This window comes from Trichosurus vulpecula, chromosome 3, assembly GCF_011100635.1.
Source record: "Trichosurus vulpecula isolate mTriVul1 chromosome 3, mTriVul1.pri, whole genome shotgun sequence".
Taxonomy (NCBI): domain Eukaryota; kingdom Metazoa; phylum Chordata; class Mammalia; order Diprotodontia; family Phalangeridae; genus Trichosurus; species Trichosurus vulpecula.
Genome location: NC_050575.1, coordinates 244,297,869 through 244,318,668, shown reverse-complemented (window position 1 = coordinate 244,318,668; position 20,800 = coordinate 244,297,869). Strand labels below are relative to the sequence as shown.

The 20,800-nt window shown below is 38.2% G+C and overlaps 1 protein-coding gene across 1 annotated transcript in view; it reads left to right on the top strand.

Annotated features, from left to right (window-relative positions):
* Nucleotides 1–20,800, top strand: part of TPO (thyroid peroxidase) — a 234,465-nt gene that overhangs the window by 106,701 nt on the left and 106,964 nt on the right. The window contains exons 8-10 of the mRNA XM_036751861.1: nt 5,516–5,774; nt 9,460–9,630; nt 16,557–16,794. Of these exons, the coding sequence (XP_036607756.1) occupies nt 5,516–5,774; nt 9,460–9,630; nt 16,557–16,794 (668 nt within the window). The remainder of the gene's footprint in view (nt 1–5,515; nt 5,775–9,459; nt 9,631–16,556; nt 16,795–20,800) is intronic.

Genomic DNA, 20,800 nt, shown 5'->3' with positions numbered 1-20,800 from the left:
GAAGAGACATTTACTGTCCACTCTGTAATGAGTGCAGACCTCCTTGTGTGATAAAGTATAAGGCAGACATTTTTCTTACTCATGTTCTTTGATAGAAGAGACTAGTGTTCAGGGAAGTTTCAGAGAAGACAAAATCAAACTGAATTCATTCTTCTTTCACTGGGAAAAAAGTCTTCAGTGTCTACTTCTACCTTAAAAAGTACAAACTCATTAGCCTGATGTTCACGGTCTTCTGCAATTTGGTGTCACCTTCCTTTTCTAGCTATTCTCATTCTATTCCCTTCCATGGAGCTTGACTCCATTCTGTGCTCCAGTCAAATTATATTACTCTTTATATGGAATACACACTTCATATTTCCATCTTCCTGGCTTTGCTCACACTATTTCCCTTTGTAAGGAATGTCCTCCCTTCTCTCCTTTCCATCTGGACGCCCAATCAATAATAATCTTTTACTCTTTGGATTTTTATAGCACTTTAATCTATACTTTTTTGGCTTCATGTATTGTTGCATACTATATTATATGCAAGTGTTATATCCTCTATTAAGCTTGGAGTTCCATAAACATAAGGACTGTGCTTCATCTAAACTTTGGGTCCTACTGAAGTAGGGATAAAATAAATGTTTACTGAATTGCATAGGAAATTGAATTGAGAGAAAGATCACTATGTCTCTACAAATGAACAAGTGGTTTTGCTGACCTTTCTCCCCATTGAATTTCCTGTGTTCCTCTAATAAGACCAGAGTGAGCCAATGATTCAATCCTCTCTGTGGAAAAAATCAATCCGTGTGCTAAAGACATTTGTCACTCTTCAGCCTATTGCTAGAGCATCACCTTCTGCTGATGCATCCTCGACTGATTGTTATAAATGGCATGAGGAGTATATTTTTTAGTTGAATGGGCTAAAAAGAATGCTTACAGTTCTCCAATGTAAATGGTACAATGGGTTGTTTGCCTAAAAAATTAGCAAGTTGTTTGCTGCAATTAGTAGGTTCGCTCTGAAAGAATTCATCCTTTTTGTAGAAAAGGGGCCTCCTTGGTTATCTGTTTTCCATATTGTTTAATGACATTACTATGATTCCCCTCTTCACTTTCCTATATGAAGGGATGATCCACTACTGATTCATTCTTTGCAGAACTGAATGTCTTCAAGGCATAATAACTTCATCTGCTGCCAGGACAGTTGAGGATTGAAGGCAACAGGAAAAGGGTGGCTTTTTCTTGTATTCGGGAACGCACTTAGATCTAGCTTGCCAACAAACCTCTCAAGACAATGTGTCTGATTTTAGAGATGAAAAAACAACATCTCTCCAATCATGGAGCCTGAGCCCCATAGTTAAGGACCAATTATGTGATGATAAACATAAAACAATCTGGTGTCTGGCACAGCTAAGATGCCCTACTTAAAAGTAAATAGAATGTGATTTTTTTTCTCTATATTTTCTAGAGATAAACTACTTGACATAAGAAATATAAGATTTTTGCATATTTAATTTTTTAAAGGTAACACTAAAATTAGATTGAGAGCAAAATTTCAGTTGTACACAGTTGAGTATTATAAAAAATATAGACCCCTCTGCATTGATTTATTTTGATATATACTTGATTTTTTTCCTTTTTATTAATCTGATAACAATTATACTCACTTGTACCCAAGACGAGGTTAGATATTAGCTTTGGGGAGGGGGGATTCTAAATCTGTTACTTCATTGATGTTCATTACTTCCCTCATTGGAAGTAATTGCTCATTAGGATTAGATTCTTCCATGTAGATACTAAATTTGATTTGATTTTATATTTGATCCAGTATCAACTTTTTTTAAAATTCAACCTATGACTTAATTAATATAGGGAACTTCTAGATGGAGATACTCCCTTTATAATGCAGATTAACACCTCAGTAAGGTGGCAGGAGGCCTGAAAATACATCATTTTAAGGGCAACAGAGACATTTTGAGAACCCTAAACAAAATAGAGCCTCCTTAGAATTGAAAACATCTGGATTAAAATACTGCCTCTGACACATGCAGGCAAGACACCTCTTTCACTGACTCCAACCACTGGGTCTAAAATTATAAAGTATGAAGAACTACCAGTCTGCATCAGTGGAGGAGTCTTTTCACAATGAGAGTTCTCCAAAAAGGTCTAGGCCTCTCTGCTTACCCAAAAAAACAAAAGGCCAAATGAAGAATTATATATGTATTGAGTGCTGGGATCTTTTTCCCTTTATCAATTGCCTCCATGAAATATGTCTACCAGAGAGGACTGGAAGGAGCACAGCCCTCTCTACATTATATCATGTGGGACTAGTAACTAGCAGAATCTGTTGACAAATTTTCTAGGTGGGAGTTCTAAGACAAAGAAGTGAAAAACAAATCCCCTCAAATGACCCTTCATGTCAGCAGAATCTCTAATACAAAGATGACATTTTATGCCACGGTCTTCGCTACCAAGATGAAAAATCTCAATATTTCTTCAAGTCTGTGGGGAAGCAAGTCACCTAACCTCCATCAGACTAAATTATGTCAGTAAAATGAGAATGATAAAAATTACAGCACTCTAGTACTTGAAGATTTACATAGAACTCTATTTACAACAGAGTACCAGGCCTGGAACCAGGAAGACTCATCTTCCTGAGTTTAAACCTAACCTCTGACACTTACTAGCTATGTGACCCTGAGCAAGTGATTTAACCTTTTTTGCCTCAGTTTCCTCATCTGTAAAATGAACTGGAGAAGGAAACGGCAAGAAAACCTCAAATGAGATCAAAAAGAGTTGGATCCAACTGAAAAATGACTCATCAATGCTAACTACTCACAACAATCATATGAGGGTGATGGCAAAGTTTTCTTATGCCCTTTTTCTTTTTTTCTTTATTATTTATTTAATATTTTTAGTTTTCAGCACTGATTTCCACAAGATTTTGAATTACAAATTTTCTCCCCATTTCTACCCTCCCCCCCACTCCAAGATGGCATATATTCTGCTTACCCTGTTCCCCAGTCAGCCCTCCCTTCCGTCACCCCACCCCTCACCCATCCCCTTTTCCTTTACTTTCTTGTAGGGCAGGATAGATTTCTATGCCCCATTTCCTGTATACCTTATTTCCCAGTTGCATGCAAAAACAACTTTTTTTTGAACATCTGCTTTGAAAACTTTGAGTCCCAAATTCTCTCCCCTCTTCCCTTCCCACCCACCCTCCCTAAGAAGGCAAGCAATTCAACATAGGCCACACATGTATCATTAGGTAAAATCCTTCCACAATACTCATGTTGTGAAAGACTAACTATATTTTGCTCCCTCCTATCCTGTCTCCCTTTATTCAATTTTCTCCCTTGACCCTGTCCCTTTTAAATGTGTTTGCTTTTGATTACCTCCTCCCTCTATCTGCACTTCCTTCTATCGTCCCCCCCCCCCTTTTTATCCTCTTCCTCCTTCTTTCCTGTGGGGTAAGATACCCAATTGAGTGTGTATGTTATTCCCTCCTCAAGTCAAATCTGATGAGACCAAAAAAAGTTTCCAAAGTCTGAGTCTGAATCTGAGTCCATTTTCACTGCCTGGCCATGTTCCCAGACAACTTACTTGACCCTTGAGCTTTTTGTCCGGGGTATGACTGCTTATAGAGTAGAAAGTACTTTGTCCCAAGCTTGAGGGGCTGTGCTGCTTTTTTCAGAGTTATTTCTACACAGCAAGCTCTGCCACACTAGTGCTTCTTCTCCCCCAAGAACGGCCAACCAGGATTGCAGCCCAGATCCAGGAAGGGCAAAGCAGGCTTTGCACTCCTGCACTAATCTGCCACTTAATTCCTCCCACCAGGTGACCGGGCCTGGGGCTGGAGGCAACTGCAGTTGTAGCTCTGGAAACAGCCTCAGAGCTGCACCACCTCCACCCCCCCAGGGCAGTGGCTGACCATGAACTCCTTTCACTCTGTCCCAGCAGCTTTTCCCACTAACCTTCTCTGTTGTCTTTGGCATTTGTGGGTTGAGAAGTCTGGTAACTGCTGCAGCTCACTGATTCAGGGAGCTATGCCTGTTCCACCAGGCTCCTGGTCTGGTTGGTCCTGGTGTGACCCACGTTGGGCTCTGCTCCTCTCCGCTCCCAGCTCCGTGGGATAGACTCTTCCCAGTGACCATCCAGGCTCTCCTGGGCTGGAGCCCTGCTTCCCTCTGCGATTTCATGGGTTCTGCAGCTGTAGAATTTGTTCAGAGCCATTTTTATAGGTGTTTGGAGGGACCTGGGTGGAGAGCTTAAGCAAGTCCCTGCTTTCCAGGCACCATCTTGGCTCCACCCCCATGCCCATTTTCTTTATGAGAAAATTGAGGTACAGAGAGGTTGTGACATGCCTGAGGTCAAACATGTAATAAGTTTCAGGGGCAGGAATCAAACCCACATCTCCTGACTGGCTCTTTACACTATACTAGGCTGCTTCTACTGTTTGCAAAGCACTTTTCTCCCTACAAACCGCTAAAGTAGTACATTCATTATTATCCTCATAATCTGTTACCATTTCAAGTCTCTATGGTTCAGTAGAGCCTTTCTGAATTCATTTCCCGCTGGTCACCTTTCAGACACAATTAAGCACATCAAGAGAAATTTAGTGGAAAGATTTTGAGGAAATATCCCTAAATTAGTCTTTACTTTTAGGCTGGTAGCCTCATGCAGTGATTGGATTTAGAGTTGAAAAACAATCTGAGATCATCTAAACCAATACCTTTATTTTATAGAGGAAAAAACTGAGGCCCGTAAAAGGAAATGGTTTGCCAAAAGTTTGCATGTAGCTATCTATCTACCTACCTGTCTGTCTGTCCATCTATCTATCTATCTACCTACCTATCTATCTATCTAATCTATCTACCAAGTATTTATTAACCATCTACTATGAGTAAGGCATAATGCCTAGTGCTGGGCATATAAAACAGTTTCTGCATTCAAGCAGCTTGCTTTCTATCAGAGGAAAAATCATTCATGCTGCTAAGAGTGTACAAAGTGATTGCTATGCAATTTTGGCTGAGGGGGCCCTGGCATCTGGAGGCATCAGGAAATGCTTTGTGCAAAAGGTATTATTTGAGCTGAGTTTTGAAAGAAGTTCTAGATTCAAAACTAAGATTTAAACAGGATTTCTTATTACAAATCCAGTGCATTTTCCAATTTAATCCACTTTGATTCAACAAGCATTTGTTGACCACCTAATTATGCATCAGGCACTTTGTTAGACATTGAAATTTTAAAGAGGAAAATAAAGCAGACCTTGCCCTCAAGAAAGTAACTTTATGCTGGTGGGAATCACCATGTACACTCTGACTCTCATGATGATTTTCTAACTCAGTACTTGACAATTTGTGCTTAATGTTCTGCTGACATCTGAATGAAATGTTTCCAAGGTGAAATGTAACATGCAATATTTGCCTAAGCCTCATTCTTTCTGGGTCTTGAATTTTATAATATAACAGGGCAGCCATTCTTTCTTTTCATATCAGATTGAGCAGCCTGTTCATTTCATTCCCCTTTTCTTTAGTTGATTACTCTCCGTGATTACATTCCCAAGATCCTTGGACCTGTGGCTTTTGAGCAATATATTGGCCCATACAAAGGCTATGATCCCACTGTGAATCCAACAATATCCAACATATTTTCAACAGCAGCTTTCCGCTTTGGCCATGCAACTATCCACCCAGTGGTAAGAAGGCTTGATGGAGGATTCCAGGATCACCCAGATCTCCCAAAATTACATTTGCATGAGATTTTCTTTAGTCCGTGGAGGATCATTAAGGAAGGTGGGTTTTTTTGGCCTTTGCTTTGTGGTTGCATTCTTCTAATATTTCATCAATTGTACCTAATTTCATTCGAAGATCTTAGAAGACCATTAGTTAAAATTTATTTCTAATTTAGGTGACTGGATTTTGTCCAAAGAATTACCATTTTGTGAAAGGAAATTGCAGTTATTCCATAGCTTTGTGAAAACACCTGCTTTTCATTAGAACCAACTTGCCACCTTAATTTTGTCTTTTTGAATAAATAGGATGTACAATTCCAAATGCAGGTTGATTCCAAATTCTGCAACTCATCTTCATTTTGTTAATCTTTAGACAGAAATCTTTTTTAATTTTAGTATACCATAATGTCATTTTTTCCATTACCAATTTTTTTAACTCAGTAGTTATATCCACCACCATATGGCATTTGCTAAGTGGGTAGGTTATAATTCTGAATGAATTTTTTAAGATACTTTCATTCATATGTTAGGTTGTCCCCCAGTCAATTGCAAGTATACATTCATTTTTTAATATCTATAATCTCTTCTAAAGTCCTACTCATGAAAAGACATCTCTTAGGCTGTGAAAATTTGAACATAAATGTCTCCAAAAAATTGGCTTCAGGAAATGATGGTTTTTTCCTTTTTTTTTTTGGTTTTTGGAGTTTGGGGTTTTGTTTTTTTGTTTTTTTAACCTCCGCTATTTACAAAGACTATCTATACTAAGAAAGGGTTCTTTCTTTACTGGTGAAGTAATTATTCATACTAATGAAATCACAGAACCTTGAAGTATTAAAATAAATAAAACCTCTTTCATTACTATTTCCCTTTGGGGGCTATTGAATTCTTTGCACTTCTATACTCCTCCCAGAATTTGGGGGGATTATGTGTGCCTAACAGGCCCTCAGACAAACTGAAGAGGTAATACTTCCTAAATGGATGAAAAGGGAAACACGTATTGTGTACTAATGATGTAGTAGTAGTAGTAGTAATGGTGGTGGTGGTGGTGGTGGTGGTGGTGGTGGTGGTGGTGGTGGTGGTAGTAATAGTAGTGGTAGTAGTAGTAGCAGCAGCAGCAGCAGCAGTAGGAGCAGGAAAAGTGAAAAGAAAATAAAACAACTCACTATTAATTCTATAAGGTGTTCAAATTGTTTTCCTCACAATAGACTAATAAAGTAGACATTGCAAGTTTTGTTATGCCTGTATAGAAGAAACTAAGGTTCAGGGGGACAAAACTTACCCAAGGTGTTAAGGATGGAAAAGGGGCTTGAGAGGAAGATAAATGACTACATATGAGAGCCTAGCATTCATTCTTCTTAGTCATCCATTGACTATACACCAAGGACACCAAGAACTCTGTTGCTCTCTGCTTAATGACTGATGGAACAGATCAGGCAAACTGGGTACCTGGACATAACTTTGATCATGTTTCTTTCTGATCAAGAAGCTTCAGTGGCTTTCTATTGTATCTGGAAAAAATACAGATTCCTCAGTTTGGTGTTTCAAGTCCTTCCCAATCTGGATTGACCCTATCTTTCCATATTATTTTCACACTAAATTTCCCCTTACATATTCTATGTTCTAGCTAAACTAGTGTATTTAGAGGGAGCTAAGTGGTGCAATGGATAGGCTGCTGGGCCTAGAGTCAGGAAGACCTGAGTTCAAATACAGCTTCAAATCCAGCTGAGGGACCCTGGACAAGTCATTAACCACTTTCTGCCTCAGTTTCCTCAACTGTAAAATGGGGATAATAATAGCAACTACCTCCCAGGGTTGTTGTGAGGATCAAGTCACATAGCAATTGTAAAGCACTTAGCACAGTGCCTGGTACATAGTAAACATTTGATAAATGCTTGTCTCCTTCCTTTTTTTGCCTTTGTTCCCTATCCCAGAGATGGAGAACCTGTGGCCTCACGGGCACATGTGGGCTTCTAGGTCCTTGAGTGCACCTTTTGGCTGAGTTCAAGTTTTATGGAACAAATCCTTTTATTTAAAGGGATTTGCGGAATTTGGATTTAGTCAAAGGACTGCCCTTGAGGACCTACCGGGCTACATGTGGCCTCAAAGCCACAGGTTCCCCACCCCTGCCCTATCCCTTTTCACCTGTCTTTTGGAATCTCTAACTCCCATCAGGGCTTAACCTGAGTTCCACTTCCTTCGAGAAGCTTTTCCTCATCCCTGTCCCCAAATTGTTACTCACCTTTTTCCCACTCCAAACTATTTTGTGTTTGTATTTTTCCTCTCTCAGGAGAAATGTAAGCTCCTTGAAAGTAGGGAGCATTCCACATTTGTCTTTGTCTCCCCGGTGCCTTGCACAGTCCCTGGCACATAGTACTTCCTTAATTAATTCTTATTCAATTGAATTGTTGTTGAGAAGATGGATTTTTTGTGTAATTTGTCTGTCAAAAGAGAAAGTGTACTTGTCAGGGTAGGATGGATTTGTCATTGCGGCTGCTCAGGTGCTAGATGATTTTTGTTGAGAAAAGAGAGAGAAAATGAGACTCAGGAGTCACATTGAGACAGTGCTGTGTTTGGGGATGATCCATGAAGTTCCTTTTTCAGGCCTTTGGGCTCATGGGCCTGGGAGGCCCATGAAGGACCACTAATGGTGGTCCTTCTAATATATGCTTAAGGTAAAATTATTTACTATACTTTCTATAGTACTTTCTATATGGAGAACAGAGAAGGCTACTATTTTATAATACTTTACTATTCCATAGATTTGCTTCAGCCATGTATTAAAAATCAACTCCCCACAAACAATGAAAGGGAATGTAGGAAGAATCACAAGACTGGACAGGTGACAAGGGTTCTAAGCTTTCTCATTAACCAGGTTTTGGAAAGCAGAGTACAGTGGAAAGAGCCCCGGCTCCTAAATCAAATACCCTGGCTATACATCCCACCTGGGATGCTTTCTGCCTGTGAGACCTGCCTTGGCCTCAGTTTCCCTACCTGTAAAATGAGGGAACTGGACTAAATAGACTCCAATGTGTCTTTTGGCTCCAGATTTAAGATTTTATAATCCTTAATCACTTTCCCTTCTGGGCCTTAGTTTCCTCCTCTGTAAAATGATTTTGAAGCCCAATTCAATTCCACAAGTAGTTAACATTTATGAAGTATTCAGTATGTTCTAGGTCCTGTGATCATTACTAGGACCAACAACACAGTCCCTGCCTTCAAGAATCTTCTAATCTAAGGTATGAGATCTGTACTAAATAATTATGAGATACAGGTGGAATGTGATTAGACCAGATGAAGAATGTGGATAAAATGCTATAAGAAATTTGAAGAAAGGGAGATGACTTTTGGTTTGGTGCATCAAGGAAAGTTTGTTATATTTGAGATGGGCCCAGTCAGTTCATAAGTGTGTCCCTCATTGAATGAAGTCATACATAATCTCTCAATACCCAAATAGCTCCATTCAATCTTCTACTTTTTAGAAAAAATTGTACATAAGTGGATCATAGATTTAGAATGCAAAGATACCTTAGTTCACGAATACCTAGTCCAACTCCTTCATTTTAAAGTCATTTGGATGAAGTCACCAAGGAAATGTAATATCAAAGGAATTCCATTAAACTTGGATCCTCAATATCTTAGCAGACATCTATCTGTCAGCAATAATTAGTCTAGGGTCTGAAATGTTATTTTGTCTAGAAAGTTCAAATGAAATAACTTCTTTCCCTCTCCATTCCCAATATTTCAAGGTGGCTTGGATCCTGTGATAAGAGGCCTTCTGGCAAGCCCAGCAAAATTGCAGACTCAGGAACAAATGATGAATGAAGAACTGACTGAAAAGCTCTTTGTATTATCTAATAATGGCACTTTGGATTTAGCATCACTTGATCTGCAGAGAGGGAGGGATCATGGCCTCCCAGGTCTGTGGTTATTTTCTGACTTTTATTTTGCAAATGAAACACATAGATATGATTTCTAATTTGGTAAAAAAAATTATATTTTTTAGAGTTACTGATCCAAACTAAAATGTGTCTGAAAACATATGAGAAATTTCTCCTCATTTCACCTGCCCTGAACTATATCATATAGATTGTCCAAAAAAGATTCTTCTAGCCATTCACTAGAAATTTTGGCACCTGGAATAAGAAGAGTGAAACATCCCCTCAAATCAACTTTGAAATTCATAATGTAAAAATAATACAAGTGGTAATTAAGGTCACTTCAGTTGATCAGGAGTGAGGATTGCTTACACAGAAGCTCATAGATGGTCATCATTATTTATACTCTCAATTGTGCTCAATTCTGATCACTTCCTATTTTAGCTATTCTTGCCTACTAAATGCTAAAGTCTTTGATAGAAACTAGCAGTTAAGTAGTGCTAGGGAGGATAGGGGGCTGGAGTCTGGAAGTCCTGAGTTCAAATCTGACTTCAGACAATTACTAGCTGTGTGGTGCTGAGGAAGTCATTTAACCCCATTTTCCTCAGTTCCCTCATCTGTAAAATGAGTTGGAAAAGGAAATTATAAACAATTCTAGTATGTTTGCCAAGAAAACCCCTAATGGGGTCACAAAGAGTTGCACACAAATGAACAACAAACAATGTGTTTTGATGATGTTGAATAAGTACATCTGCTAAACTTTTGCCCTAAAATTCCTGGTTTCCTGCTAATTACACATCTGTTTCCAGCTTATTGACTCATAGATTTATAGCTGAAAAAAACCTTAAAGATCATCTAGTCCAACCTTCCACCTATTTTCATAGATGAAGAAACAGAGGTCCGTGGAGATGAAGTGATTTGCCCGACGTCACAGGTAGCAAGTAGCAGAGACAGGAATTAGACCCAGGTTTTCTGACTCTAAAACCATTGCTTTTTTCCCCACTGCTTCTGTCCTATAGGAAAACAAAGAGTATGAAGCATATTTATGATTAAGGCACAATTTAACTTATAGACATGCATTTTAGAAGGGTTATGGACAGACTTGGACACTTTCAGATGAGGGTGCAAAGTTCAGAGACCATGGTGATTGTTGTGGAGACTATGGGAATGCTTAGCTTAGAGGAAATAAACCAAAGAGGGAATATGATCATAGTCTTCAAATACTTCATAGCAATTAAATTTGAAAGAAGGATTCTTCTGTGGCCAGTTGACCCAGACAATTCGTCACATCATCCATCCACCCTGGACACCATCTTGGGATATTTTGACATCTGTTCTGACATGATGTACATATTCTTTCTTGCAGCCACTTTCCTTCCCACTTTTCACTGCTTATTTTGGGAACAGCAAACAAATCCAAACTACCATTGCTTCTACAAAGAGCAATACAATCGATGGCCCTATAATCCCACTTACTATTCTTGTTGCTCATTAGACAAAAACTCCCTTCCCAGGCTACCATTCTCTTATGCACACTACTTAACTTTTTAAGAATATAAGCTCCTCTAAGGCAGGAGCTGACTTGCTTTTGTCTTTGTATCCCTGGCACTTGTGCCTAGAATATGATACTTGATAATTTTTTTCATGTGCTCGTTAATTCAACAGATTTGTTCTGCTTAGTCCCAGAAGGAAGAGCTAGGGTTAGTGAGAAGAAGATGCAGAGAGTTCTTGATGCTAAAACAATTCCTAACAATTGGAGGTATCCAGAACTAGAGTGTCTTGTTTTAGGAGATAGTGGGTTCTCCATCACTGCCAATATTGGATGACCAGTCAATCAGCCAACACACATTTATTAAGTGCCAACTATATGCCAGTCAGTGAGCTAAGTGATATACCACTTGTTCACCTATCAGGTCTATGCTAAGTCCTAGAACTGACCTTTAGGTTTTTGTCATAGATGGAATTCTTGCATTAGATCTCTGAGTTCTCTTCTAACTGAATTTCTATGATTTCGTATTCTTAGAAAACCTGGATAATATGGGTTAGAAATGCCATTTGAGAGCAAAGTGCACAGGGGAGACCAAAAGTATTATTTTCACACATACAGACACACGTTACATTTAAGTTCTGCAATTGTTAATATCATTCTATCTCCTTTCTTTTTTCTGTTGTATTTAGAGTATTATTGTTAGAAATCATAACTCATGCTTCTATAGTTAGTTGTGTCGTCATAAAAGCATTTGCAAATTTCATGATACACAGATGGGAAAAAGAGAAAGGGCTTGTGTCCATCTGTGTAGGGCAGCCTGCAATGTACAATTCTGCTCTGTTGCTTCCAAGCCTTTTTTTCATACCATTTTTCCTTCCCTGATTATCATTCCCTCTCTATCTTACTTACTGAAACTAAATACACACTTTAAGGTCCAGCTCAAATGAAACTTTGTCCATGAAATTTGCCTTGGTTATCCCAGTCCACCACGGTCTTTGCCTCCTTTTAAATCACCTCACTTAATATTTGCATATGCCCTTGGAATAGCTTATATAATTCTTCCTATTAATATCTGTCTATGTTTGTAAATAATATGTTTTGTTTTAATTTACTGCCTCCTCATTGTTACCTTTAAAAACGCTCTTTATTAAACCTATCCCAAATCCTCCAGATAAGCGTTCTAGCTTTCCTCAATTTTTAAAGAGCACTTTATCTGAATCTCTCCTTTACTCCTAAGATTCTCAACCTTGTATTATATTTACCAGATGACACGTTACATATTTTTTCCCACTAGAATGTAAGCTCTCTGATGGCAGAGAATAGATTCATTTTTGTTTTGTGCATTCTGAGTGCCTAGCACAGTACTTTACATTGCTGTTGTTGTTCAGTCATGTAAGACTCTCCATGAGTCCATTTGGGATTTTCTTGGCAAAAGTAGTAGAATTATTTGCCATTTCCATCTTCAGCCACTTTTACAGATGGGGAAATTGAGGCAAAAAGGGCTAAGTGACTTGCCCAGGGGCACACAGCTAGTAAGTGTCTGAGACAGATTTGGACTCAGGAAGATGAGTCTTCCTGACTCCAGGGAGTTGCTGTGCCACATAGTGGTCCATACCTTAAATAGTATGTGCTTAATAAATATTAGGAAAAAAGGAAAGAAGGAAGGAAGGAAGGAAGGAAGGAAGGAAGGAAGGAAGGAAGGATAGAGGGAGGAAATACAGAGGAAGAAAGGAGGGGAAAATGAAAGGAGGGAATGGAGGTAGGAAAGGAAGGAGGGAAGGAAGAAAGGAGGGAAGGAAATGAGAGAGGGAGGAAGGAAAGCAAGAAACTAGACCATAAGCTCCCTTTAAGGACAGTGGTCATCTCCCATTCTTCTTTCTCCCCTTACCAAGTGAAATCTTGGTAATATTAGATGCTTAATAAAAGTTTATTGGCTCCTTAATTAAAGAAAGAGACTAAGGGCATACAGTTGGTGTGGCCATTCCTCACCCCCATTTTCTTGGATGGAAGCTATTTGCCAGAGCTAGAAGCACAGAGCTAGAAATGCCTGCTTGGACATCTTCCAGGAAACAAAACAAGTGCTATGATCATCACAACAGCTGACTGACATTGCCCTTCAAAATTGTTAAAGCACTTTAACATCACTATCACAGTTCACATTTACATAATCTTAGGATTTATATGCTGTCTTTACCCAGTCGAGTAGGTAGTAGAGGTGCTATGATCCCCTAGGTTCCCATCTGGGTTTAGTTCCCTGACTTTTACTCTAGTGCTCTTTGTCTTATGCCGTTCACTGTGCTGCCTCCTCAGAGTAACAGTGGAAGGATGTGTGAACATCAGAAGTATCTACAGTCAGCAGCTTTTTCAGAAATGAATTTGATGGGTGAGGAGGTAGAATAGAACACACCCACATGAGCTCAAATGACTGTGTGTTCTCTGGCAGAGAGGAGAATCAAAACAACAGAAGAGTTAGAATATGAAATGCTCATCATAAGTACATAGTGGAAACCTTCTATACATAATAAATTCTTTTATTTTTAGTCTGAAAAGATTTACAATAAGGCTGTATGCCTGACCCATACTTTTAAAAGAGACCAAACTAATCTCTTTGCCCCATGCCAACTGAGAAATGTTTTCCTAAAAAACAAACAACAGATGAGGAAGACAAAGAAGAAGGAGGAGGAAGAAAAGAAAGGGGAGAAGGAGAAGGAAGAAGAAGAAGAAGAAGAAGAAGAAGAAGAAGAAGAAGAAGAAGAAGAAGAAGAAGAAGAAGAAGAAGAAGAAGAAGAAGAAGAAGAAGAAGAAGAAGAAGAAGAAGAAGAAGAAGAGTGACAGAGTTTTAGGAGAACTGGATTTGGCATGGGAAGACTTGGGTTGGAATATTGGCTGTGCTAGTAACTAGGTGTGTGACCTTTGGCAAAGAGCTTCACCTCTCTGAAATTCTGTTTGCTCTCTGTTAATGAAAATAGGTGATATCTATGCTCCCATCTAGCTCAAAACCATATGACAGTAATGTCTAAAATTGTGTCTTTTAAAAAATGAGGATGAGATACCTGAATCCTTTATCTTCTACCACTGTTCTTTATATTTAGTATTCTCACCATGGAAAATTAGATGGAATTGTCATTGTTCCTACTCAGAGCAGGAAAAGGAAAAAAAAATTAAATCAAGAACATATTTCACAAGGTATCTGAAGCATGATCCAAAAGTGACATGAAAATTATTTCTACTTAGTCAATTTACTGTCAATTTTACCTAAGAATCCTTTTTAAAACTTTAGTCTACTAACCTTTATTAAAACTTTAGTCTACTAAAGATTTTTTTAATGCACATACTTCAGACTTTCAATAGATAAGTCTTCTCATTTGTGTGGGTGCTTCCCCAACATTGCAAATCTCAGCCAGTACTGTTTTCTCATCTACATAACTCATGTTTGGGCCCTCCCAGAAATCCAGAATACTGGGTCCATCTAATATGCTGTTGTTCTTCCCTCTGGATCTTTCAGCATCACATGGGAGCTATAGCATGCAACAGCCAGGCTAACTATTTAATATTCTTTTGTGACCATACAACCTTCTTTTCTAATCACACTTCTGAAGATGTAGTTACATCAGTCCTTGAGCATCAATCATTATTCATAATGTTGTAGCCATCAACTACCCCCAAACGTCTCTCCATTGTTCTTTCAGTTACAGATTTCAGTTTCAATTTTTAAACTTCAGAGATTATTTGGTTCCTTAATCTGAATCTGCATAGCATCACCAGAAGAATGCTGCTATAAACAGTTATATTTTTGCTTTAGTTTATTTGTTTGTTAAATGGATCGGTCTGGAATTGAAAGCACCGAAGTTTCCCAAACACAAGCCAATTCTCTCTGCCTCTTATGTGTTATATATACCTAGAGATATGGTTTTGCTTTTATTTGTTATTTTCTTTTAAAACAGTGTACACTCTTTTACCACCTATGTATGGTCTTCGAAGTTTATATTCTAAGTCTTGTTTTTGTTGCTGCTTCCAGCAATGTGAATTTGATGATCATAAAGATAAACTCGGACCATTATTTCTTAAACTGGGTTACAGGAGAGTTAGGAATTTGGGTGACCACATTTTACAATTTAAAATATGTAATTCAAAGCTTAGATTTTGAATGTTTTCATTATTGTATATTTTCCCTTTTGTCTAGCCCCCATTTTTAACTTGGAGGGGAAAGGCCTTCCAAATTGCCTCCTATGCTTTGAATGCTTTCTTCCCCTCTGATCAACAAGATTTTTCTTCTCCAACATTCAAGCAATTCCTAAAATTTAGTTTTCCCTTGCCATCCCAAACTAATAGAAGAAATATGATTATTTTTCCCAACATACACCTGTCTAAGTGCAAAATACCTGCTAACAGCAGCCTGCTAATTCACTGTCCCCGAAATATTTGTGCTTTTGATTTGGATAGACTAGAAATACCAAAGTTCATGTAAACATCCTAGTATATGTCAGAGGTGAGACTTGAACCTTAGTTAGGCCCTCCTGGTTTTAAGGTGAACTCTCCATCTAGTAATCCATGTTGTGCAATTTTAGGAAAGTCACTTAGTCTCACAATGTTTTATGATGCTCTGTAAGACTCAAAACTGCAAAGAAATTGTCTGCCTGCACTGGTAAAGAGAGTTTCTTCATCTGGGAATTCAATATCCTAATGAAATCATATCTAGTCCCATTTGCACTTTAGGTCACACTTTTTTAAATAAACCTGGCCTTTATAAAACTTGAGTATGGTTTATAATCATATCTATAGCGTACCCTAAACAATACAGTATATACAGAATTACAAAGAAGGTGCCAGCAATGATGATAAAAATTATTTTTTTAATTATTGGAATTGAAAGAAATAGTTTAAAAAATTCATAACAAATATATTTTATGTAATAATTGTGTTTTTCAATGTATATCTATATATTTTTAACTTTCAAAAAGATGCAATTTGACTACAGCCTCTCTATTTGGGGCTATTAAATTCAGACTAATAGGATATTAACTTTTGTTTCTGCTGAATTTCTCACATGTTATTCACTTTTCTCTATATCCCTTTAATGTCTATTTGTATTTTTTATCACAAACTGCCAGAAAGAGGCAATTATTTACAATTTCTTTTATATAGAACATAAAACACAAAAAAATAGCATTGAGTAAATGATTTGCTAGTGAGGACACAAATCCAGCCAAACACTTTGATCTACAGTTGTAATGCTCAGACCTAGTAGCCCTTTTACATGATTCCTATGGCTCATTAAGACCATTAACTTCTGTGTTACAATTATATTGCAATATATTAGACTCCAAGGCATCCAGTAGTCATAGGGCTATTTTACTTGATAATGACTGTATGTCTATTGAAAATATATGTACTGAAAGGATTAAGTTTATAAATTTGCTTCGGCATTACTAGACAAAAAGGTAAAATAAAATCCTTAAATCTATTTTTATATCTGTAGGTTATAATGACTGGAGAGAATTCTGTGGCTTACAGAGATTGGAGAATCAAACTGATCTGTACACTGCGATAGCCAACAGGAGTATAGTTGAAAAGATCATGGAATTATACAAGCATCCTAATAATATCGATGTCTGGCTTGGTGGTCTAGCTGAAAACTTTATTCCAGGTGCCAAAACTGGTCCACTATTTGCATGCATAATAGGAAGACAAATGAAGGCACTGAGAGAAGGTGATTGGTATGTGTTCTGTATGTTATTATGATTATTTATGAGGCATGTTATCTACTTGTTTTCTAAAAGAGTCATTACAAAAAGAACAGACTATATATTTCACCAGATAACACTGAGTGCAGGAACTTGTGATCTGTCCTTAAGAGTTCAAATATCATTTTAACTGGCCCTGAGATAATTGGAATGTTTATGAATTTTTGGTGGTGGAATCCATCTTGTGTTCTATATTTACTGCCTATCTATATGCCTCTGAGCTATATCATAGTCGGAGACTTTCTTTTTAGTACAGGAAAGCATCTTTCTAATTCATACACTATGTGTTTTCTATCTCCTCACAGGCTTTCCTATCACACACCAAGCATAGAGGGAGTATAGGTCTCATACAAGTAAGACGCCCACTCTCTCCTTTTTGTTTTCCCTTATGTTCCCCTCCTACATTTACTTTCCCTCATCTCCATCTTCTTGAAGTCAGTAATTTTGAGTCTGAAGTCTAGTTTAGCCAGTAGGAGATGGGGAATTCAAAAGCTCTTTGTTTCAGTTTTGTAAATCTGTAATCTCCATCTTTCAAAGAAAGGTGACAAAAATAATGAATCGATTATTAAATAAGCACAAAGAAGAGAACAGTAGCAAATGGTTTTGGTTTTGTGTTGGGTTGTTTTTTTTTTCTTAATAAGTCCTTTAAGTCAGTCCTCAGTATGTCTGCAATGGATTCATCCAAGCATGCTTATGTTCTCACAATAGAGAATTTCCAAGAAATACAGAAGTAAACCCCAAACAGTAAATTAACTAAGTAGGTATCATGTTCTTGCTATTTGGCAATTATGCCTTAAATATTTTGTGAAACATATCCTGTATAAAATATTTAAATCAATCAACCAATTAATAAACATGTATTGTTTACTATGGACCAATTAGGTGCTAGGGATACAAGCCTTCAAAGGGCTTATATCCATCAGATGATCCAACATGGTTACAAATAAATACATTATAAGGTAGATTAAGAAGCAAGCTAGCAGTAACAAGCATAATATGATAGGGGGCATATGATATAATACGATAGTCTTCCTCGAGGAAGTGATTCCTGAAATTAATGTTGAGGGAGGATAGAAATTCTGAGAGGTAGAAATAAAGGGGTGAATTCCAGGGATGAGGGACAACCTGTACAAAAGCCCATGTAAAGCTCCTCCACTGCTGCTACCCTTCCCCTCTGCTTTGAGGAGCAGTGGAGACTTTAGGACTGAGTCACCAAGACAGTAAGGAACGCAAAAATCAGAAGGAAACGGAAATAGGGACATATGAAAGAGACATAAGGACAATGCCCCTTATCCATGCTGACTGCTGATTCCACTATGAACCGTGATGGGTCACCTACTGCCAGACAAGTTCAGAGTTCACTTTCAGTGAATAGGCAAACCTCCTAATTCTCCCAGGTTCCTGTTAGAGTGTGATGAGTGTCTCTAAGAAGTCCTGGGTCTGCATCTGAAGGGCAGTCCTACAAATAGTATCAGGCCAGTATTCTGGGGAAATTATGGCTGGCTTGGCTTACTCAAGAGAAGACTTGGACTGTATATTCTAGAAATCCTGGATCCTGGTCAATCCCACATCTGACTAACTTTGGAGAATTAGAAGACTGTTTTTCCTGTAATTGTTTTATGTTGCTGCTCGATGGTTCAGTGATGTGTGACTCTTCATCATCTCATGTGTTGACTGATCTGATCTCCTTGCTGTCCAAGGGACTCTCAAAAGTCTTCTCCAGCACCATAGTTGAAAGCATAAATTGTGCATACTCAGCTCTCCTTACAGTCCAACTCTCGCAGCTATCCATTACTAATGGAAAAACTATAGCTTTGATTATATGAACCTCTGTCGGCAAGGTGATATCTCTGCTTTTTAATACACAGCCCAGATTTGCCATAGCTTTCTTTACAAGGAGCAAGCATCTTTTAATTGCATGGCTACAATCACCTTCCACAGTGATCCTTAAGCTCAAGAACATAAAATCTGACAGTGCTTCCATTTCTTCTCCCTCTATTCGCCAGGAAGTGATGGGACCAGTTGCCAAGATCTTAGTTGTTGGGTCATTTTTTTTATGTGAAACTTCAAGCCAGCTTTTACACTCTCCATTTTCACCCTTGTCCAGAGGCTTCTTAATTCTTCTTTACTTTCTGCCATCAGAGTGGTATCATCCACATATTTGAGATTGTTGATATTTCTCCTGGCAACCTTAATTTCACCTTTTCATTTTGCCAGGCTGGCATTTCACATGATGTACTCTGCATATAAGTTAAATAAATAAGGTGACAATATACAGTCTTGTCATGTTCCTTTTCCAAACTTAAAGCAATCAGTTGTTCCATGTTCAGTTCTAACTGTTGCTTCTTAGACCGCATACAAGGTTCTTTTTTTTTTTAATTTAAATTTATTTATTTGACATATTTAGTTTTCAGCATTGATTTTCACAATAGTTTGAATTATAAATTTTCTCCCCATTTCTACCCTCCCCCCCCACTCCAAGATGGCGTATATTCTGGTTGTCCTGTTCCCCAGTCAGCCCTCCCCTCTATCACCCCCCTCCCCTCTCATCTCCTTTTCCCTTCCTTTCTTGTAGGGCAAGATAAATTTCTACGCCCCATTGCCTGTGTATCTTATTTTTTAATTGCATGCAAAAACTTTTTTTTGTTTGTTTTTGAACATCTGATTTTAAAACTTTGAGTTCCAAATTCTCTCCCCTCTTCCCTTCCCACCCACCCTCCCTAAGAAGTCGAGCAATTCAACCTAGGCCACATGTGTATCATTATGTATAACCCTTCCATAATACTCATGTTGTGAAAGACTAACTACATTTTGCTCCTTCCCAACCCATCCCGCTTTATTGAATTTTCTCCCTTGACCCTGTCCCCTTTCCAAAGTGTTTGTTTTTGATTACCTTCACCCCCATCTTCCCTCCCCTCCATCATCCCCCCCTTTTATTTTTTTTTCTTCCTCCCTCTTCTTTCCTGTGGGGTAAGATACACAACTGAGTATGTATGGTATTCCCTTCTCAGGCCAAATCTGATGAGCACAAGGTTCACTCATTCCCCCCTCACCTGCCCTCTCCCCTCCTCCCACAGAACTGCTTCCTCTGGCCACCTTTATGTGAGATAATCCACCCCATTCTATCTCTCCCTATCTCCCTCTCTCAGTATGATGCTCTCTCATCCCTTAATTTCATTTTATTTCTTTTAGATATCTTCCCTTCATCTTCAACTCACCCTGTGTCACACATATATATACACATAGATATATACATACATACACATTCACTTATATATATATATATATACATAAACATATATATATATATATGCATATTCCCTTCAGGTACCCTAATACTGAGGTCTCATGGATCATCCATGTCCTCTTTCCATGTAGGAATGTAAACAAAACAGTGCAACTTTAGTAAGTCCCTTGCAATTTCTGTTTCTTGATTACCTTTTCATGCTTCTCTTGATTCTTATGTTTGAAAGTCAAATTTTCTATTCAGTTCTGGTCTTTTCACTGAGAAAGCTTGAAAGTCCTCTATTTTATTGAAAATCCATATTTTGCCTTGGAGCATGATACTCAGTTTTGCTGGGTAGGTGATTCGAGGTTTTAATCCTAGCTCCATTGACCTCCGGAATATCGCATTCCAAGCCCTTCGATCTCTTAATGTCGAAGCTGCCATTTCCTTGGTTATTCTGATTGGGTTTCCACAATACTCAAATTGTTTCTTTCTGGCTGCTTGCAGTATTTTCTCCTTGATCTGGGAGCTCTGGAATTTGGCAACAATATTCCTAGGAGATTTCTTTTTTGGATCTATTTGAGGAGGCGATCGATGGATTCTTTCAATTTCTATTTTGCCCCGTGACTCTAGAATATCAGGGCAGTTCTCCTTCATAATTTCTTGAAAGATGATATCTAGGCTCTTTTTTTGATCATGGCTTTCAGGTAGTCCAATTATTTTTAAATTATCTCTCCTGGATCTATTTTCCAG